Genomic DNA, 23,192 nt, shown 5'->3' with positions numbered 1-23,192 from the left:
TATTTTCTCACTGAACGCATGTCTGATGTAACCCTAATCACTACACTATGGAAGAATTTATACAAGTTTAGCTAAGTTGCCAAACGTGCTCATTGTTAGCTTCTTATAAAGAGGAGACGTGTTTTGAATGTTGTGTTATAATATTTAAAAACAAAATTAAAAATGTAAAGGACTCCAGAGGGGAGAGAAAAAAAATATTTTTACTTACCTAGGGCTTCTTCCAGCCTCTACAAGTCACGTGTGTCCCTTGTCCCTACTCTGATCTTCCTCAGTTTCCCGCTAACAGCCCGGTTATACTTTTCGAGGGGGGTGGAGGGGGGGGGGGTCGTAGGGGAAGAGGGACCAGGCAATGATCTTCAGAGGCTGCCAGCAGGAGACAGAGAAAGACCAGAGGTTCGGTATGGGAAACACAAGACTTGTAGGGGCTGGAAGAAGCCCCAGGTAAGTAAAGATATGTTTTATCTTACCTAGGGAGTTCTTTGCACTCATCTGAATCCCACCATCTGAATTCCATAAGGGCTCTGCCTCTGACACAGGAGACCAGGGATCGAATATAGGCTCTGCCTGTTCTGTTCAGTAAGCCGTACATATTCAGTAAGGAGTTTCTAAGGCAAGCCTCCCTAACACTGCTACTGCGTACTGAGTGCGCTCTAGTGGCTGCCTCGCAAGCGCTTTGAGTCCGACAGGAGAAAAGCGCTATACAAATACAGGAATTATTATTATTATTATAAAAGCTAATGGGAATCTTATATAAAAAAAATAAATAAACCAGATACTTCCCTAAGAAAAGGGAAGACTCTGGGTCCTATAGAGCCTTCCTGCTCCTCTCCCGGTACATCGCTGGCTCCCCCATTTGAATCCCCTGCCATGGGGGACTTCAAGAGGACTCCACTCCTGAAGACTTCTGAAGACAGGTGGCTCCATACGGTGCAAGCGCGAGTGCACAAGAGAGGGTGCTCACACATTCACAGCATGGAATCACTCACGCATTCACGCATTCACAGCACTCGGGCTCCCGAAGATGGGCCTTGGTCGGATACTGCTACGGGGGAGCCTTCCCTCTTCTTAAGTATCTGGCTTATTTTTTTTATCCTCAATTACTCCTTACTTTAAGTGGTTTATATACCAAGACTTTTGAATTCAGTGAAAAAATTTTAGTCCATGTTTTTTTTTTTTCTTCTTAGAAGTACTCCTAGGAATATTTGCTTTCCTTTGGGTTATCACAGTAAAAAATCTGTATTTATGACATGAATATTTTAGGAATGTGAAAAGTAAACACAGTATGCTATCAGCCCATGAACATGTTCCCCTGAAAGAGGTCTGTGCGTGATGCTGAAGTGAAAGGGAATTACAATAGTAGTAGCGTGGCGATGGATTAGTTTTATGCTAGAAAATGCTGAACTATTTCCCACCAAGCATACATTTTAGCTCCTACGCTGAAGTTATAGCCCAAGCTATTAGAATCTGATGACATTTTTCCACATGTCATCATTATAAAAGGGAGCAATCTAACAGGATTCCTTCCGAAACAGCATTTTCTATTTTTCTAGCCCAAATTACATTACTCATACATCAAAGCTATGGGTAAATCATGAGGTTAAAAAAATAGTAAAATGGCAATCGTTTCAAACCGCCAGTGAGCTTTGTCAGCAACAATGTGAGCCAAAACTGCATGTGTGTTATGCAGAATCATAAGATTTAAAGAGGCACTGTAGTGACATATAGTGGAATGAAGTAAATTATTACATATACCCTAGAAACACTTCAGATATCTATATATTGCTGAATATTGGTATGTAGCCCTGACCTCCCAGTGATGGCACAGCCTATGCTGTTTAACTACGTGGAATTCTACTCTCAGAGCATTCCGGGAGACCAAGTAATTATTCTACTGGCTTTGGAACATTGAGTATACAAACGTTCCGCAGAGCTGCACCTGACAGCACTAAAGATGTCACATACCACATGGTAAAAGTCAGAATGTTAATCAGAGATATTAAAGAATGGGGAATGATTGTTGTAATCAGAGACAAAGGGTCACTGCCTCATCCATCCTCCACCCCCTAACCTAGTGTGTCCCCCACTACCCATTAGAGTGTAAGCTCGCAAGGGCAGGGTCATCCTCCTAATGTTTACTGCTTTGTAACAATATTTGTGCTGCTTGGAACTCTGCTGTACATTTGTTAGTTGTATCTATGTTCCCCTTTTCATCTTATTGTGCTTTGTAAAGCGCTGCGGAATATGCTGGCGCTATATAAATAAAAAATAATAATAAAATAATAATAATAATAATTGGAAAAAAACTGATTAAATAATTATTTAATATTGTACAGAAAACCATTTTATTAACTATGTTATTTTCAATACAATTCCTTTTTAAAAGAGCTTTTCTGTATAAAAAAAAAAAAAAAAAAAAAAAAAAACATGCTTTTTATTTATTTATTTATTCATTCATTCATTTTTTTAGACACCTAATTCAATAGCCAATAAATCTAGTACTAGACTACTCAAGGTACTCTCTGACATGTTTGCAACATTTTTCCTCTTTAAGAACTCAATGGCGGTCTTCCGGTTTCCGGCGCCGGCATGGAAGGCTGAGCATCAGGAGAGCTCCGCTTAGCTTCATCTAACCAGCGACTAACCGTCGCTATCATACATCCACCGGCTGGCCGAGTGGGTGGCCCATAGCATAGAGAACGCATCACCAAAGTCTGATGGATAAATACGTTACCGGATCGGCACGGAAAAGCCTCCGTCCCGAGGGACTTAAAAACAAGATGGCGCAGGCGGAAAAACGCCACACCAGAGCCTCACACCAAGACGCTGAAGTTAGAGGCTGGGAGACAGACCCTGAGGAGTACGAGGAGAGGCCTCGGATGCACTTAACAACGGCAGACTACCGGGAAATAGCAAAAGAGGTAGCCACATACATTGCTCCCGACCTCAAGGAGATCGTGGAAGCGGCAGTCACGAGCTCGCTGGCCGCCATCACACAAGCCCTACAGTCACACGCTACCCGCCTGGACGAAGTAGAAGCACGCATCAAAACCTGCGAGACAGATACAAGCCAAAACAGTGGCAAACTAGCCACGGTCCTGCAGGAAAACAAAGAGCTGAAAGAGAAGCTAGACGATATTGAAAATCGAACCAGGCGTAACAACCTCCGGATTGTAGGCCTTCCTGAATCACATAAGCCTGAGCACCTGCAAGAACTTTGCGAATCCACCATCCCAAATCTCCTAGGCCTCCCGGGCTCGTGCAGAGTGGAACGCGCACACAGAGTAGGCCCGCCTAAAACCAATACGTCTTTACCGAGAGTGGTCATGACAAGGTACCTAGATTATAATGATAAGTTTAAAATCATCAATGCCTTCAAGGCACGAAAAGAACCACTGCTGCTACAAGATACTGAAATTAGAGTCTTCAACGACTACTCCGCGGAAGTCACAAAGAAACGCAAGCTATTTAGCGTAGTTTGTTCCGAACTTTACCACAGAAACATAAAGTTTGCACTCCTATATCCAGCAACCCTTCGGGTAACGTCGGAAGAAAACGAGGTACTTCTCTTCAAAGAACCCTCAGAAGCCAAAAAGCATTTTGATATTCCTGGCTCAAGATCAAACAAGTCTCCAAGAAGCTGAAACTTGCTAAGCTCCGGCTCCTTATTTTTCATCATTTAGTCCACACCAACCATAAACCTTAAACATGGTGATGCGACTCTCGATTGCTCCAATTCACTCAAAAAGAAGCTATGGAGGGGGGAGTGAAGAAGGCTTCCTACCGGGAAGAAGTGGAGTCAATGCCGAGGAAAGGCTCACGTTGTCAGGACAGTGAGTATGCTCCTAGTCTCACTAGGAGACATCACAACGTACAACCTTCTTCAATTTCTTGTTTAAAATGTAAACTGTTTATTTTCAGGGGATGTTCTGATAGATTAAGGGGGTATAATTTTCTGGGATCTCTCTTTGCTCTCTCTCAGGGGTATGACACAGGCTCGTCACATTATTATTATTGTCTGATGCTACTTATGCCTTCTTACCACACACTGACCTAAATCATCATGGCAATAAAGATAATATCTTGGAATGTCAAGGGCCTCCGATCACCTATCAAAAGGGGACAGGTACTTAGACATCTTAAAAAGCTGAATGCGGATATAGCATTATTGCAAGAAACGCATTTAGGCCAAAACGAAATCAAATACATGAGGAAAAAATGGGTGGCACATAGTGTGGGGTCCCCCGCAAAAGGGAAGAAAGCGGGCACCATGATATTAATAAGTAAAACAGTAGGAGCTGAGATATTGGATATTGCACATGATGATGAAGGTCGCTGGACATATGTAATGCTGCAACTTCCGGGGGAAACCCTGGGTATTTTGAATGTCTATGCCCCAAACACAGAAATTCGCTCCTTCTTAAAAACACTACAATGGAAAATTTCTAGTCTACCAGGGGGAAACTTGATATTGGGTGGTGACTGGAATGAGGTCATGTCACATGCAGAAGACAGATCCACACGTGGGGCACGGCCTTTGCAGCCTTCTCAGGGAATAACTCCTCTCTCAGAAATGATTAAATCACTATCCTTTATAGATGCGTGGCGCTATCTTCACCCATATGATAGAGAATACTCTTTTTATTCCCACGTACATCAATCACGATCTCGCATAGACTATTTATTTCTTCCTCCCTCCATGACTACTAGATTGCAAGACGCCGAGATACATGATCTTGTTATTTCAGATCATGCTCCCGTCTCCATAACTCTAAATGAAACGATACCACGCGGCACCGACATTATTTGGCGCTTTCCTCAATTCTTATATGGAGATGAAGGCTTTCATCAACTCTTGTCTAATTGGTGGGAAGAATATATGTTCGATAACAGAGCACATATATCTAACCCTGTTCTACTATGGGAAACTGCAAAGGCTGTCCTCAGGGGGAAAATAATATCGTACGTCAAGGGGAAAAAAAACAAGAGCGAGGCACAATATAGACAAGCACTGATCACAGTAAGAACCGCATATACACTATATAATCTAACCCCTACAGAGGAAAATAGAAAAGAGTGGCTGGAAGCAAAAAAATCCTTAGATACGTGGGCAAAAGCAAGGGAACAACATGCAAAATCATATAAAGACCTATACATGCACAAATTTGGAAGTAAATCAGGCAGACTTCTTGCGAGACTTGCTGGAGGGGATTCACTATCCCCACGCATATATAGGCTCAAAGACAAAAACAATGTCATTGTGCATCACCCTAAAGACATTAATGAAATATTTGCAGACTACTATAGTACATTCTACAAAAATCCAATAACCCCTGACCCCTCATCCACACACTCCATACTTTCAAGTGTATGCTTACCAAAACTAACAGAAACACAATTAGATCTGCTAAACGCCCCGATAACAATAGAAGAAGTAAGAGCCACGATAACTAATCTCCACAACGGCAAAGCCCCAGGGCCTGACGGCCTGACAGCAGAATTCTTTACAATTCTAAAACAAGACATAGCCCCGTCACTGACCAAAATCTATAATCAAATTCTCACAGGCACAAATTTCCCTGACTCTGCAAATGAAGCACACATTAAATTAATAGGCAAGAAGGGAAAAGACCCTCTTCTCCCTGATTCCTATCGCCCAATCTCCCTCATAAATCAAGATTTAAAGATCCTCACCAAATTAATGGCAGATAGACTCTCACAAGTCATCCCGTCCCTAATCCACCCAAACCAAGTGGGGTTCATACGAGGGAGAGCAGCGGTGACAAATGTAAGACGCCTTCTGGCGGTCCTAGAACATGTCAAAGCCTATCCCATATCAAACAAGAACGCTGCAATTTTAACACTAGACGCAGAAAAAGCGTTTGACGCTGTACAATGGAACTGGCTTGAACAAGTCCTCCTCAAAATGGGCTTTAAGGACTCATTCATGAAATTCTTTCATCTTCTATACGCAAACCCTAGAGCCAGAATTGCTACACCAGGTTTCCTATCTAAGCCATTCCCTCTTTGTCGAGGTACAAGACAGGGGTGCCCCCTATCGCCGCTGCTCTTCAATATAGCCTTAGAACCACTGGCCAGACTTCTAGATAGCAACATAAGTGGTATCAAGATAGGTGAACAGAGGGTGTCCTCGGCACTTTTCGCAGATGATATACTCCTCTTTCTAGATAATCCCCACCAGCAAGTCTCCCATGTGCTAGACATAATACAAAAAGTAGGTAGGGAATCAGGATTCAGAATAAATGCTCACAAAAGTGAACTTCTCTTTCTCTCCCATAAAGCAGACCTAACTCACACCCACTCTTTAGGAGTGAAAATAGCCCACAACCATATCACATATCTAGGCCTCACAATAAATAAAAACCCTTTCCAGATATATGCAGACAATATCACCCCAATCATAGCCAAGGTAGTAACTCAACTAGAGGGCTGGGCAAACATTCCCCTGGGACTGGTGGGAAGGGCTGCATTGATAAAAATGATAAGCTTCGGCAAACTGTTGTATCCGATGCAGGTCCTTCCACTACTCCTCAAGCACAAAGACCTGAACAAGCTAAATAAAGCCTTCTCGTCTTTTTTATGGGCGGGCAAAAAAGTCAGAATAAAACTCAATAGACTGCAATTACCTAAAGAATCAGGGGGATTAAATCTTCCAGATGTCAGAAAATACAACTTAGCTTGCATAACGAGGCATGTTCGAGATTGGGTATCGGAGACCAATTCCTTTTCAAACTATAATTTAGAAAGTAGCATAGCTGAGCCCTGGCACCTCAGAGGCCTGCTTCATTCCCCATGGCCGAACTTGCCAACCAGAATTAAACAAAGCCAGTTACTACGAGACACTATAATCGCGTGGAAAGAAATTCGCAAGCTTTTTGGTCTCCCCTGGACAATCTCAAAGTATATGCCCCTCTGGGGACACCCAGGTTTCACACCAGGTATGATGCACGAAACTTATAGTACATGGGAAGACAAGGGCCTAACAAAGTTGGGAGCCTTCTTTAACCTTGCAGAACACAGATGGCTCACTTTTAAAGAACTCCAACGAGATCATAACCTCCCCAACCATCATTATTTCATGTACACACAAATCAGATCATATACCAAAGCACACTTACATGATATCTCTACCATTGCCAAGCTTACTCATTTTGACTCGTTTCTTAAGCCGGGAAGCATAAAACTATCATTATCAGAATTACAAAAGGCACTGGCAATGCTAAAGATTGAGCCCAAAATAAAGCAGAATTTTAAAAGCTGGGTACCACATATAGAAGACGAGCAAATTGAAAATAAGATAGTGGAGGGAAACAACAAAATTAGAAGTATCATAACAAGTGAGAGATGGAGGGAATCGCACTTATTATTTATTTTTAGAGCAAAGTATGCCTTTGATATTAAATATGCTACACCCCCAGCCCACTATAAAAACCAGTGCCCCAAGTGTTCAGAGCAAAATGCTGGCCTATTCCACTGCATATGGTCCTGCCCAAAAATTCGTAAATTCTGGTTGGAAGTGAGCACTCTACTGAGATCTATATGTAAAAAAACAATTCCACAGCAACTGACACTCCTCCTCTTCAATTATGTGGACCCCTCACAGCAAGGACAATCCAATACATCAATACCGGACATTGCGCATCTTATCATATTGGCTGCCAGAAAGGCCATATTTAACCGTTGGATCTACCCAACTCCCCCCTCCACACAAGATGTCCATGATGAACTCTCTTATCTGATGAAACTGGAAAGACTGGACGCCACCTTGAACATATCCAAAGGTACTAAACGGTTCTTCAAAATGTGGAAACCATATATCCTACACACAATTCCTCCAAAAGATATCAAAGACTTTATGGAACCTTTCAAATACTCGGAGTGGTATGCCTACAACCAGCTCTCAGGAACGCTTGGAGCCCTGGAGATAACGCCTGAATCCACCCATTGCTGATTTAACAGTCCTCATGCCTCTGTACCGTAGAGTATTTACCGACTTTGATAAACCCCTGGCATGTTACAACTGTAACCAAATTGCAGAAAGTGACCTTGATACCTTTAGACTCCCCTTTTATAGGATGCCGGTGTCAGTTTTTGAGCCTGAGAGCGAGCAAAGAGATGAAAAGGAGGGTGGGGGGGAGTTCTTTTCGAGGGGGTTTTAAAGGAGGGGAGGGAATGGGGTGAGTAAGTACATAGAAAATCCCCAGAGCAACATTCAAAGAATCTAGCCCAACTGAGGATTCACGAACTTTTAAATGAGACTTTCTTGTTCTTTGTACTCTTTTGAAGTTGCCCCAGATGTATCTTACACACTTACCTTGTTTTCTTGTTAAATATATGAAAAATCAATAAAAACTTTTCAAAAAAAAAAAAAAAAAAGAACTCAATGGCAAACATACATATTGAAACGTGAATGTAATCTTCAAAGTGGCATCTCAAAACGTACAATGATTCAAATTTAACACCACAAAAAAAAAAAAAAACAAAAAAAAAAAACTTTACAAACATGCCTGCTGCACTTTTTCCATGGAGACTGGGCTCTGTTTATATCATCAGTTGTACAACTTAGCTTGTACAAGCAGACAGTAGAGTTTAAAAGGAACCAGAGGTGTGAGACCTATAGAAGCTGCCATATTGATTTCCTTTCAAACAATGCAAGTTGCCTGGCAGTGCTGCTGATTTTTCTTGTCAATAGGTCTAAATCACACACCTGAAACAAGCATGCAGCCAATTTTGTCAGATTTGTCACAGACATCTAATATTCAAGCTTGTTCAGGGGTCTAGACGTATTAGAGGCAGAGGATCAGCAGGGCAGCCAGACTATATGCATTGTTTAAAAGGAAACAGACATGTCAGCCTCCATATCCCTTCCCTCTTATCTCAGGTTCCCTTTAAAGCGGAATGAAACCCAGCATTTCTTGTTTGCTCTAAAAAAATATTTACAGCATATTATATACTACCACCATTTTCTTTTTTTTTACTATAACAGCATTTAATTAGTTAAACACAGAGATGGCGCCGCACCGGTAGCCACGGCCACAGGGCTCCGGCCTCTTCTTCTCTTTTCTATCTCCTTTCTCTCCCTAGTCCTCCCTAATCTGCAAGGGAGGATGTGGGGGCACATGAGAAGGCATGCGGAGACACACGGAGATCTGTGCTGTCCCACGGCGCCCGGTTCAGATGCGGGCTGTGGGCCGACAGCTGATCAGCTGTTCGGACCCTCGTGCTCACTGCACCCCCATCTCTGCCCGACTCTTTGCTGCAAAAACCAGCCCGCTCACTGTACAAAGGGGAGCCATCTCTATTGCTGCAGATGGCCACGATGGGAGGGACAGAGACACGTGGCGGATCCCATACAAATCGCAGCTCTGCTGCCGGGGCAACCAGACGCCGTCCAGGAAATGTAGCCGCTCCGACCCGGAGACTGCGTATCCTACACTGCTGCAGCCAGCTACAACTCTGCTGCCAGGGTAAAAAGACGCCGCATGAGACATGCGGCTCCGCTGCCACCATCCGAGACCCGGAAACTGCCTGATCCACACGCCGCTGCCCGGAGCCACTACACCGCCGCTGCCCGGAGATGCCATCACAAAACAAAAGCAGGCAGCTCCATCGCCGCGGCCCGGAGGGGTATGTGTTCCACCACTCTCCCCTGCTCCCTCAGGACCACTGAAAATCAGGGCTGCGGCCGCTCCACCACTTTGGGGTATGTGCGCCCCCGCTCACCCCGATCACCCTCCTGCTCCATACAAGCCAGGCCCTGCACCCCACCACCGAGCCCTGCAGTCACCAGCAGCACAGTACAGCCCTGGAGTACCCTGTGCTCTCAACAACTAGGCCACTCAGACCAGCCTAAACAGCAGGCCTGGATCCCCATACGGTGTACTTTCTGCTCCCAGGAGCACGGGGCCCCCTCTGGCCCTGCCAACTCGGACTGGACAGCAAGCCAGGGCTTTTGCTTAAGCGCGCCCCCCCCCTCAGGGATACCCTCAGTTCGTCGAGGAGCACATGGTCTCGGACTGGATGAATGGGTGCTTCAACCTGCAGCCCAAAAGGGACTCTGTCTCCTCTTACATTATTTTTTCTCTCTCTCTTTCTTCCATTTACTCTCTTAGCTATCCTTCTCTCTTTCTCTATCCACTCCTTTCCAGGACACACTGCGGGGCATCTGGAACTGCTGCGGAGCTGTGCGAGCGCCGTCGGTAGTCGGCAGGCTGCTCCCCTCACATAGCATTCCAGACTTCCCCACGCGTCCTTCACTATAGTTATGTGCTGTATGTATATATAGGTAATGCTTATTTTGTACTTACTGTAACTGATTGTATGTGTTGTAGGATCGCATGTATGTGTTGTACCATCACCGACCCTGTATGAGCCAAAAACAATTCCGGGTACAACCCCCGTTGTACTTGGCGAAATAAACGATTCTGATTCTGATTCTGATTCTGATTCTGAAAATTAAGTGCAGAGAAAGCTGGATGCATCCTAAGTGGAGATGATGTTATCTTGTGTTTACTTGATTGTATCAAGTGTGGAATGTGACACATTCTCTGACTGTGCAGAAGCTCCTGGACACAGACAGAAACAAAGCATTTCTGCCTTCAATACAAGATGAATAAAACCAGTTATGAATAAAATGCAAAGTCAGCTCTCAAAGCAAAAATCTGTACTTTTGGGAACTTGTAATTTCTAAATTAATAATACTTATGCACAAATGCAAATAAAATAACCATACGGCATATAAAAAGTAGGAAAACATGTTTTTATTGAATATTATGTCAGGGTTTTATACCGCTTTAAGCAAGGTCATGTGACAGCGCAGTCCATATGTTAACCAGAACAACTAAGGCACAACAACTGAATAAGGAAGGTGCTTACCTAGCCCAAGCAGTGCAGTTAAAACCGATATTTCATAATTATAACAAAATATCACTGAAACAACACAACATTTTGGGTAATCAGTCAAATTTCAAAGAGCTCTTTCTTTGGAAGTGATGAGGGGGCTGATGTAATTCCACCCTTGGATTAAAATGGAAGCACAAAACTGTGGTAACAGTAAAAAAGGGCGCAGGAGGCTAGTGGACAAATCGGGCGCCGCCATTCACTCCCATAATAAATATCGTTTAAAGGGGAACTGAAGTAAGAGGTATACGGAGGCTGCCATATTTATTTCCTTTTAATCAATACCAGTTGCCTGGCAGCCCTGCTGGTCTATTTCTCTGCAGTAGTATCTGAATAACACCAGAAACAAGCATGCAGCTAGTCTTGTCAGATCTGACTTTAAAGTCTGAAACACCTGATCTGCTGCATGCTTGTTCAGGGGCTATGGCTAATAGTATTAGAGGCAGAGGATCAGCAGGGCTGCCATGCAACTGGTATTGCTTAAAAGAAAATAAACATGGCAGCCTCTATATACCGCTCTCTTCAGTTCCCCTTTAATGGGCGCCCGATAGGAAAAAAGGGCGCCGGAGAAAAATAACGTTTTAAAAGCGGCGCCCGGAGACTTAATGTTTTATTACTGCTTCTCATGATTACACATTATTTAATGATTTATACATTTTTTAATATTTTTAAACGAAAAACAGTACAGTTTTTTTTTTTTTACATTATTTTTAAACGAAAAAACCGCACAATATGTTTTTGAAATGTTATTAATGCTTATCACAGGGGGGTCTTAGGTTTAGGCACCAACAGGGGGGTCGTAGGTTTAGGCACCAACAGGGGGGTCTTAGGTTTAGGCACCAACAGGGGGGTCTTAGGTTTAGGCACCAACAGGGGGGTCTTAGGTTTAGGCACCAACAGGGGGGTCTTAGGTTTAGGCACCAACAGGGGGGTCTTAGGTTTAGGCACCAACAGGGGGGTCTTAGGTTTAGGCACCAACAGGGGGGTCTTAGGTTTAGGCACCAACAGGGGGGTCTAGGGGTTAGGGGTAAGTACAGGGAGGGTTACTTAGTAAAAAAAATTTTAAACGTTATTATACGTTTCACTATTTAAACGAAAGATTAACGTTTTTACAATTGCCGATTTAATGCACATTATTTAATGATTTATAACTTTATAAAACATTAATTTTAAACGAAATACAGTACAATACATTTTTAAACGTTATCCATGCTTATCGTTTAAAACCCCGCGCCCTTTTTTCCCAGCGCCCCTTTTTAACGTACGCCAAAACTGTACCCACTGGCGCTTTCCAACAGATACTATGTAGTGTTTGTTAGGAAAGTTTGTTTGGAACACCACTTATTAGTCTGAAAATGTTACGAGTTCAGGCCTGCTTTATTTGTAGAGTATCGATTCACTTTAATGAACAAAGAAATGCAAAAAAAACCAAGCCAAGCTTTTTTCCCAAGACTAAAAAGGTTACCTGTCTGTGAAAAGTACTACAAGTTCCTTCTGGTCAGCTAAAGTTTCCAACGCTTCCTTTAACAGACGAACTTTCTGACCACCACCGATTGAATTTGTAACATCTCCACCTTTCCAGTCCAGTCCATTTCCCAGAACCTATAAAAATTATTAGAAACACATGCATATATTAGGGCTGACACAGTTCATTAAAATAAAGCATCATAAGATGGCCCCAAGCCCGATCACAATAAAAAGCAGATTTCGGATGTTAAGCTCTTACATTTTACATCTGAGAAGTACAGAGAGGGACAGTGGTTTAAGATTATGCTTAATGTGCATTCAATCTTTAGCTTTCCAGTGTGCTGGATTCCACAGTAAACAGTTCACTGATAACACCCACATGTCTGACTAGGTAAATTTTGCCCTTGGCCGACCTTGTCAGACAAGAAGGAACATCTTAAACATATTAGAACAGAAGCAATTACTGGGAAAAAATGGAAATACTTCAGACCAAAATCTTTTTTTAATCAGATCACACATGCATAAAAGCTTTGGCATGTACAGCCCAGGGCCAGGCTGAGGCAAAGGCTTGAGAGATGCCAGCCTCTGAGCGCAGAGCTGTATGGGTGCATTCCTCTTACCCACCATCCTAGGGTCACCATCAGGGCACTACTAGAACTGGTACTGCCATATGGGGTCTGGCTGACAGAACAAGGGACATAAGGAGGGGTGACTTCAAGGGAATAATATGGTGGGAGCACTAGAATACTAGAGAATATTGTGGGGGTTGGGAGGAGCACTCGATTACCAGATGCTGGAGAACCTTGTACTGGCCCTGGTCCAGCCTTATACCCAACCAGGACTGATCAGTATTAAAGACTTAAAGAGAACCTGAACTGAAAATGAAAAGTCAAAATAGCCATACACAGGTCATACTTACCTCCTGTGTAGTCTACTCCACTCCTCAATCTCTTTCTCCTCTCCTGCGTCCCATTTGTCTACTGTGATCAATGGATTTCTCCATCCTCTAGTTCAAAAATGGCCATTACCACATAACATCTTCCTGGTGAACACACTGTTAAACTGTAATATCTCCCACTTGAGGTATAGGGAAACTTGGACATTACCTTGCACATTCAGTTGTAACTGACAGCTGCTCATGTATAACTGACAACAACTGGTATATTTCAGTTCTGACAAAATAGTCAGAAATGGAAAGGATCACTGTAAAAAGAAAATGGTGAGCTTCTGAGAGGAACTGACGGTGAGGTTAGTATATAATATTCATTTGCAGCTACGTCATGTGTTTATTTTAAATATTTTTACTCGCTTCAGGTTCCCTTTAAGAACTGACCTTCACAAATGTACTGGGCAATTTATATGCTATTTATTCTCCACAAACCACCTTTGTTTTTTTTTTTTTTTTTTTTTTTTTTTTTTTAGCAGTGTTCATATTTTTCTGATTCGCATATATTTTCTGGTGATGCAAATTTGAATTGGACATACAGCCTATGTAGATAAATGGGCTTGTTTATATCCTATGCCATTTTTTTCAGACTCTGCATGTTTACTATTTGCTATTGTGGAAAAATGAAAAAGAAAAAGAAAAATTTGGCGTGTGAATGAGCATGGTATTATAAAAATTGCATTAAAAAAAATGAAAGCGCATGCAAGTGTGAGCCCCGACTTATTCTTAGTTTTCTTGACATCCTCATGTCTTGAAATGATGCCTTTTTAATCTGACATATTATTATTACTATAACTATTATTACAAAGATGGTCACTTATTCTCACATCTCTCAAATTGATGGTGGGACTATAACAGACAAATACCCAAAATGCGTGCTTTCACACCTTTCATCTATTACGCACGGTTTTACAAAAATGTTACAGTCCCAACAGCAAAAAACCCACGGGAACCAACATCCGCAAACTTGACATAATTGACATGTATGGTCAGCTTTCAAGTTTAAAGAGCCCGATACTAAGCTTACTTGTAAATGCAATCGGTGTTAAAAAGGTATATGGGCTTTATCAAAGACCACTTGCACACACAACTTCAGTAGTAGAATAAGATAGAAAGGGGGCTAATGTGCTCTAAAACTACTACTGAGGGGGGGGGGGGGGGGGGGGGAGAGCTTTAGCTGGGGGCCAGGGGCGGACCTAGGCCCATGCAGACCATGCAGTCACACAGGGAGCCCATGTCCTCTGGGGCTCACGCAGCTAGGCTCATGTATTTGTTGACACCCAGCCCGTTCAGAAGCCGTCGCTCCACTATGTAGTAGTCTTTCCCTCCATGTGATTTTCCTTCATGTGGCGGTCTCATAATGATGAGAATCATTATTTTGTGAAAATGGCAACACTATATACACAATAATAATAATACTAATAAGGTAGGGAGACTTTAAACCTTACCATAGTTATATTCTGGACTTTAGGTTCCTGTGAGGACAGTCCGTGATATGACTGTACTCTGTAAAAAGCAATGGAAGAGCTATAGATCCAGAATAATAATATTAAGGATGATGGAATAGTAGGGTTTTTTGATCATTTCAATTTTTTCAAGTTTTCAACTTTTTTTTTTTTCTTAGCAACATGGGTGACTCTGCTGTATAAGGAGCAGTGATAATTACTTGTCATGTAGTTACCAGTAATTAACAGTCATGCATGAGACATTATTATCATTATTTTTTATTATTTATTTAGCATTAACAGTCATGTATGAGACATTATTATTATTTAGTATTTATATAGCATCAACATCTTCCACAGCGCTGTACAGAGTATATGGTCTTGTCACTTAACTGAGTGTCCCTCCAAGAGGCTCACACTCTAATCTTTACCATAGTCATATGTCTCTGTATGTATTGTGTAGTCGTGCATGTATAGTAGGCTAGGGCCAATTTAGGGGGAAGCCAATTTATCTGTTTTTGGGATGTGGGAGGAAACTGGGGAACTTGGAGGAAACCCACGCATAAGGAGAGCATACAAACTCCTTGCAGATGTTGACCTTGCTGGGATTCGAACCGGGAACCCAGCGGTGTAAGGTGAGAGCGCTAACCACTACGCCACCGTACTGCCCATAATGAATAGGTAGAAAAGATACGAGTGCTGTAGGGAGTCGCACGCTGAACACGCCGGTTCTCCGTGCAGGACAATGGCGGCAGCAGGAAGTGTGTATGCAATGGTCGTCACCAGTCACTAGTCAGCTGACCCGACTCCGTCACCAGTCAGCTGACTGGTGACTGGTGACGACCATTGCATACACACTTCCTGCTGCCGCCATTGTCCTGCACGGAGAACCGGCGTGTTCAGCGTGCGACTCCCTACAACGCTGTTATCTGGCAGTGGCCGGTGACCCAAGCTATACAGGACCCGGTCTGCGCAAGAAACTGCTAGACTTAGTGGGCGCACGAACATTATTCACGCACGGATGAATCTGGCTATGGAGTCTCTACAGTGAGCGCGGAAAATTGCCTGTGTCCTAAAGGGAACTACTGTGCGGGTGAGACCCATCCATGTACTGTTTTCTTTAAAGCTACAACGCTACAAGTTACCTGGAAGGTTATTCATAAACTGGAACTTGTTGATTATACATGGATCTCCCTATCCTAATATCTATCAAGTTAAGGGAAGAGAGGTATTTTTTAAGGGCCCCCCCCCCCCGCCCCCCGCTTTTTCTTCTTTTTGAGGCAGTATGGATGTGGAATGTATGCGCGGACGGATGATTGGTTATGTGATTCTCTGGCCAGAGACTAATCAATTTATCTGAAACAGCAACACTAGTTATGCGTAACCTTTACTCCGCCATGATTCCTGTTTTTAACTATGGGGAAGAGTGTATTATGTGGAGGGTTGTATCCTAGGGGATTGTGCTTTGTATTTTGATAAAGTATCTTTAATAAATTTTTCATGTTGGTATAATTTTGGTGGCCTCATAACCTTTGTAATAGTATTTAGATATATTCATGTGTTTTAGGTTGGCCCCGCCCTGTATTTTTCAGGGATATTGACAAATTATACTAAGCACCCTTGCACCTTATTTAATTGAGAAAAGATACGAGGCAGGGCTTCTTGGTGTACAGTGCATGCTGCCTGAATTGGGCACCGCTATAGCCACAATGCTACAGTGCGGTGCCTGCACAGCTTTAATTTGGGGCTCTGGCAATTGCCGGACCCTGAATTACTTCTCCCTCTGAGTAGCTAGGACTTGTAGCGGAGTAGTAATTAATAGTAATTAATGCCGCTCCGATTTTCACTGGAAGCAGGGTTAGCCATCATTCGACTCCCCCTGCACCAAAGTGACTGGATTCAGATTCATTTCCCAGAAAGAAATGCACATATGAAATTGCCAAAAAGCATTTTTTACTGCAGTCCAAGGACTTTCTTTATAAAATAATGATTTCTAGCGCTCAGGGCTGTCTAAAGCAGCCCCATCACTCTTACCAGACTGTAAAAATAACAGTGGTAGTCCTAGCTCTGCTGGTTTCTGGAGATGGGGATAACCTTCTACATTCCCCAAACTTTCAGGGTAGGGAGTTGACCCCAACGGACTACCTCTCTGCCAAATTGCAGCCCCCAAGCCCCACTGGTTCCCGACATAGATAACAGAAACCTATCTTGTGAACCAGCCTGGGTGCTGCAATTTGGCACAAAGGTAGTTTGGGGGTCCCCTCCCAAACCTGAAAATTTTAGGAGTGTAAGAGGTGTGGCTATGGAGATATTTTGGGTGTTTAGCGCTGTCAGCATAATTAAATAGGAAATGTGGCAACAACGGCTCGCCTCTCTCCATTCTGCTCTACACTGCCGTACACAATCGCTTGGCAGGTAAGCTGGCCAGGCTGTGCAGACTGCAGGGATAAGGAGATAACAACCTAGTGAGGACTGCCGCCAATTTTGGATGTATGCAAGAATGGGAAAAACGTACTGAAAAGTTTCTTGTTTATTTGGCATATCACAATACAGAGTCCCTACCATGGGTTTCGGCTCTTAGCCTTCGCCTGGGCACAATCCCTGTAATCTATACAGGCCGTCCACCTTCCGAGCGGTGTGTACGGAAGTGTAGGTGGGGACAGCAGAGTGGAGAGACTCAAGAAGAAGCAGCCTTTTTGAAACCGACATTGCTGTAATGTTGAGCTGCATCTCAGCTGAGGATCAAGTCCGACATATTGTGTTGCCCAGCACTGGGAATCACTGTTTTACACTGACCCCTTGCAAAGCTTAGTAGTAGTACTGAGCTTTTATCCCTGGCAGCTTTTTTTAATTTAGGTGCACTGGTGCATAACTATGTTTTTGTATAGACTTTCATTACTTGCAAAAGCGCACAACACAGGCGAATCTGCTTAGTGTGCTCATAGCTCAGAGAGGCTTCATAGCAGGACTTCAGAGTCCAAATTTTCCCAAAGTTTCTTCTTCTTGTATTTAGCTATCAGAAGACTTCAGGCTGTGCTTCAGACTGGTTAGCTGCTCAGTTAAAATTTGGTCTCACGATCCCTCCATCTGGTGAGCAGCCAACAGCGCACTTTGGCCAACTGTAGAAAAGGTTTTGTTGTCTCAGTGGGAAAACCTTAAAAGTTCATTTGGTGGAAAAAGTGGTCTTATAAGAAATAATCCTTTGGCTTTCTGATTGCGATGTCTTGAAGTCCGCATTACTTTGGCTATCCATACCATAACTACTGTCAAGAAATGCTATGGGCACCAATTATTCCAGCTGTATCAGAATGGTTACAGCACATTTGTAAAATAAATGTGAGCCACTGGAATATGGCAGCCTTTACAGGTGATATGAGACATTATTCTTGTACAGCAAAATGCCCAAGTCACAACATTTTTCAGAATACTCAGTGGTTAGCTACCCCTAAGAAATACGGAGTGATCCATGTATAGCAATGACTGTGAGTCAATCTTAAAGCCTGTAATAGAAAATTCACAGGTTCAGACAAAAGAAATACATTATAAAAGGGAGACCCATACCTTCACAGTGTATTTAAAGTGCTTGACAGACTGCATAAATCGAAGAAAGCCATCTGTTTCCTTTGTCGCAACAGTTAAAACCAATAGATTTTCTAAAAGGAAAGAAAAGGGAAAAAAAATAAGATCAATACACACTATTCACTTAACTTTTCTCCTGACCTCTCTCACAAGAGATGTTCTTACACATTGTCAATAAAATAGTTTTTAAAGTAAACCCAGATGATCAGAACCACAGGATTTTTACTTACAAACAAACAAACTAACACACAACATTTGTATCGCGCTTTTCTCCTGATGGGCTCAAAGCGCCAGAGCTGCAGCCACTAGGACGCACTCTATAGGCGGCAGCAGCAGTGTTAGGGAGACTTGCCCAAGGTCTCCTACTGAATAGGTGCTGGCTTACTGAACAGGCAGAGCCGAGATTCGAACCCAGGTCGCCAGTGTCAGAGGCAGAGCCCTTAACCATTACACTTTTCAGCCATGGAAGTGCAACCAAGGAGACACTCAAACAAGGCCATGCATGCACAGTAGTCTGTGGCTGAGTCAATCCACAGACTTTACTAAGGCTGAAAGTAGTACAATGGAGGGGATCAGCGAGACATTTAGGGAGCGGGAAGCCTGCAGGGGACTGGAAGAAGACCCAGGTAAGTAAAAATCATACGGTTCCTCTTGTCTCAGGTACACTTTAACCCCTCAGCAAACAAGGAAATACGCAAAATAAGTTTGATATCACTTAACCTACATGCAATGCATTGTATAGGTAGCCAGATGGGCTCCCCAGCATTAGGTGGATAATTTAGCCATCCCCCACCCCCAGTATAGGAAGCCAGATGGGAATCCCAATAGCCAGATGTAGCCCCATACTGCAGTATGGGTAGCCAGATTTAGGTAGCCCGCCTCCTGGTCCATCCTGCATCCTGTCCCAACGGCTGTGTCAGTGCAGGACATGAGCAGGAGCGCAAAAAGCACTGACACAGGGACATGGGACACTTGCATTTTATTAGGTAGGATTTTCACTACAGTTCCTGATTAAATTGTCCTTCATTCTATCTTTTCAAAAATGATTCCTGAAAAGAACCTATACAGAATTGCAGGCTGGACAGCCTACTTGAGTGCCCACTATTCTGGCAGTTGGACTAAGTAACTGCCGTGGGAGTGGTTTTGAAAATAAAGGAATTCCTGAGAATCCCAAGTAGCTTGACCATTCAGAATTGTCAGATTAAGAACAGGTGTGATAAGTGACACCAACTTAGGAACAAACGGTATTTACAGTGCATTTTTACTCAGACAAACGTACATCTTATATGTAAGCATGCACGTGTATTTAACATTTTACAACTTTTTCATGGTAGTGGTCCTTTAAAGTGGAGCTAAATTCAAATCATCCTCTCTGCTCTAAAATATATGCAACATCATAACAACCCATTTTTGTTATAGCTGATACAAATCCTGCAATAAATCTGAAGTGTGTACTTCCGGCTTTCATGGAAGCAGACATATTGTTAACACCCTGTGTTTACAAATTAGCTGCTCTGCTGTGGTAGAGGAGAGATCAAATTACAACTTGTGATTAGTCACCGATGAGGGGGAATTAGACAGGCTAAACACTATAAATGCACACAGTGTGCATTCCTCTAGGTTTTCTTTCTGTACTGTGCAAGAGTTCAGGTCCACTTTAAGAGGGTACAATGAGGAGTCCATGATTTATAAATCTGTCCCTCTCCACGGTCTATAATTAGGGCATGGATTGAAGCAGATTAGACTTGGATGAATGACATAGTAACTTGTAAATCCAGGCACCAGCTGAGCAGTGGATGGGAGAAATATGAACTCTCATATCCCTGTCTCAAGAGGAAATTGCAGGAAATTGGGTGATGAAAATTCTGAGGCTGGGGTACAAAACCAGGTGGCTCTTTATTAATGTGGACAGCTTGACAGACCTCAGGCAAATGGAATAACTAATTTATATTCAGGAATTTTGCATGCTAAAGACTGTGAACTCTTCAGAAAAAGTGTGTATTTAGCTTGTAAGCTGAACCAAGTTCTTTGTTTCCTTACAAAACTGAGAAACCCGGGATTATTATTAGTGGATTCCCTCATGGATGTGTCAGAATGAGTGGTTAGAATCTCTAGTGGCACAAAGAATGGTGTGAAGCAGTTGAAGATCACAAGAAATGAACTGTTCCCTGTACATTTATGGGTTAAATGGAATAAAAAAAACTGCTTCTCCGTTTCATAAAGGGGTTAACATGAGAGCTGCTAGCAGTACTTCACACTTGAAGGAGGCCCCTGTGCCCTTGTGCTTTAAGACAACCTAAGTATGGCTAAAGTTTCAATGGGGATCACCCAAAATATGTTCTAGTCTTGCACTAGCCAGCACAGATGATCCAATGAATCCAACATGACCAAAATTGCAAGGAAAAAAAAACTAATTACATGCACCTAAAAGGAAGCATTTGGTAACAGCGTGCCGTGTTTGACAAGCAGCAGCATTACCCAGCTGCAAAAATTTGTCTCATTTCACAGCTGAGAGTGGCAACTGTCGTGCTCAGAGCAGGCAACTACATGGAAGGCAGCCAGTACAGCGCTTGTGCCGAGCACAAGCACCCGGACGGTAGATGGGAGCAGCTGACAGGCAGCGGTTTCACCGCCTTCAGGTGCTCGTGGAAAATAGGACTTCACTCTGCCTAATTCACTGCTTCCCACCACATGTTCTATAATATTTGTGGTTTTTATCGTCTTCCCATTCCTGGTGCAAGGACCACTTAGTGTTTCTATTTGCAGCAGCCCTAGTTATCATAGGCTAACAATAGCAAACTGGCAGGTGCTGGGTAGAGGCAGAGACTTTAAACCACAATGGAGGACAGCAGTGTACAAATATACAAATATAACCAAGCCTGCATTTACTAAGTGATAACTGTTACTGTAATAAAAAAAATGGTGAAATGAGCAGCCTGGTTGATTGAAACAAAGTTCCCGATAGCTTTGCACACAACAGTGTACTTTGAGCTTTAGTATAACCTTTGCTTCTGAGAGAATTATAACACAACAATGCAGTGTGCTTAGGTTGGACTTTAAATTGACACACAAAAGTGGACCTGCACCCTATTAAAAAAAACGAACACTTAATAGAACCTTTACAAAAATGATCCAGCTTTTATTATTATTATTATTATTTAGTATTTATATAGCGCCAACATCTTCCGCAGTGCTGTACAGAGTATATAGTCTTGTTTCTAACTGTCCCTCTGAGGGGCTCACAATCTAATCCCTACCATAGTCATATGTCTATGTATGCATTGTGTAGTGTATGTATTGTAGTCTAGGGCCAATTTAGGGGAAGCCAATTAACTTATCTGTATGTTTTGGGGATGTGGGAGGAAACAGGAGTACTCAGGAAACCAACACACACGGGGAGAACATACAAACTCCTTGCAGATGCTGACCTGGCTGGGATTTGAACCGGGGACCCAGCGTTGTAAGGCAAGAGCACTAATCACTACGCCAACATGCTTGCCCCCTATGGTCTCCTGGCTCCTCTGCAAGCGACAGACACAAACTACAGAGGTTCGTCAGATCAGTGGAGAGGATCATCGGAAAACTACTTCTTCCACTGGACCTCCTTTACAACTCCAGACTGTACTCCAGAGCATTGAGAATTGCCAATGATCCCTCACCTCCAGGCTTCCCCTTCTTCAAATCGCCTCCCTTCAGGCCAGAGGTTTTGATCCATCTCCACCAGGACCTCAAGGCACAGGAACAGCTTCCATCCCTCAGCTGTCAACTCTCTGAACCCTATGATCCCTCTTCACCTCACTTCCCCCCCTTCCACACCCTCTCCTCTCCTTTAAGATCGTCCTCCTCATAAAGCTGTAACTGATGAAACACATTCTTCACTGCCACACACTGTACATGACTGTAGTTCATTTTTGTGTAAATTTTTAGGTGTTAAATTGCTGTATTTGTGGACTATGCTACCCCCCTATCTCTATATGCGGAAAGATTTCTCTTATACTGTGTCTCTTATCCTATATGTAAGCCCTGTATATGCCAAGTCCAATTTTGGGCATGACCCAGTAGTGCTTGGCGAAATAAAAGGATTCTGAAGAAGATGAAAAAAATAATTTTCACACTTGTCTAGAAACCAACTATAAGACTACACCATCTGACTTGCCCCGTGCTACTGAAATATTATTTCATTCCTGCTTTCCTTTTTTAAATAAATAGTAAAAACATCTTATAAATTATTAGCCATGTTATACCAATTAAATGCAGGTTGTAAACACGGGATGAAAATATTATACTACTCAGAGGTTTGAACGTAGACACAATTTACCGTCATTTCTTTTTAATGTAATTGTTATTGACATCAAACTTTATAGGTAACCTTTGCTGCAGCTTATTTTTTAAGCCCTAGTTAACCTGAGCATGTTCAAATTAAACCAATTTTGTTTGCTGTGGTTGAAGGCCGATGTACAGTTTTGTAAAGGTTAATTGAAACCATCTGCACAGCCTGGTGCACATCAGCAGGGTGCAGCAGCTTGAGGTTCATATGGTGCTGGCTCTCTGGTCTGCAGTACGCTAGATTTCAAATGATGTCTGACTGTTTTCCACAGCAGTACTAGTTTCATGACCAGGCTGCATACATTTTTTTAATGCAGTGTTTATTTTGCATTATTAAATTCCTTTTTTGTGTTATTTCAGAACACTATAATATTTCCATAAGAATAACTTGATGGGAGTCTCTCACGATGCCTAGCATGTAGCAGTCTATGCACACGAGAAAGGAGAGGCATAACTGGCACATTTAATATCCGTTGTATAGGAGTAATGGTGTTTCTCTTTCTCGCACGAGA

General features: G+C 42.8%; 1 protein-coding gene across 4 annotated transcripts in view; it reads right to left on the bottom strand.

Annotated features, from left to right (window-relative positions):
* PLOD2 (procollagen-lysine,2-oxoglutarate 5-dioxygenase 2) overlaps window positions 1–23,192 on the bottom strand; it is a 178,863-nt gene that overhangs the window by 88,125 nt on the left and 67,546 nt on the right. For all 4 annotated transcript variants that reach the window (XM_068280760.1, XM_068280761.1, XM_068280763.1 and 1 more), the window contains exons 2-3: window positions 18,337–18,428; window positions 12,383–12,519 (exon numbers count right to left, since the gene is read on the bottom strand). In XM_068280760.1, the coding sequence (XP_068136861.1) occupies window positions 12,383–12,519; window positions 18,337–18,428 (229 nt within the window). The remainder of the gene's footprint in view (window positions 1–12,382; window positions 12,520–18,336; window positions 18,429–23,192) is intronic.

This window comes from Hyperolius riggenbachi, chromosome 4 (assembly GCF_040937935.1).
Source record: "Hyperolius riggenbachi isolate aHypRig1 chromosome 4, aHypRig1.pri, whole genome shotgun sequence".
Lineage (NCBI taxonomy): Eukaryota > Metazoa > Chordata > Amphibia > Anura > Hyperoliidae > Hyperolius > Hyperolius riggenbachi.
Note: the sequence above shows the minus strand (reverse complement) of the source record. Positions and strands in the feature narration are given on the sequence as shown.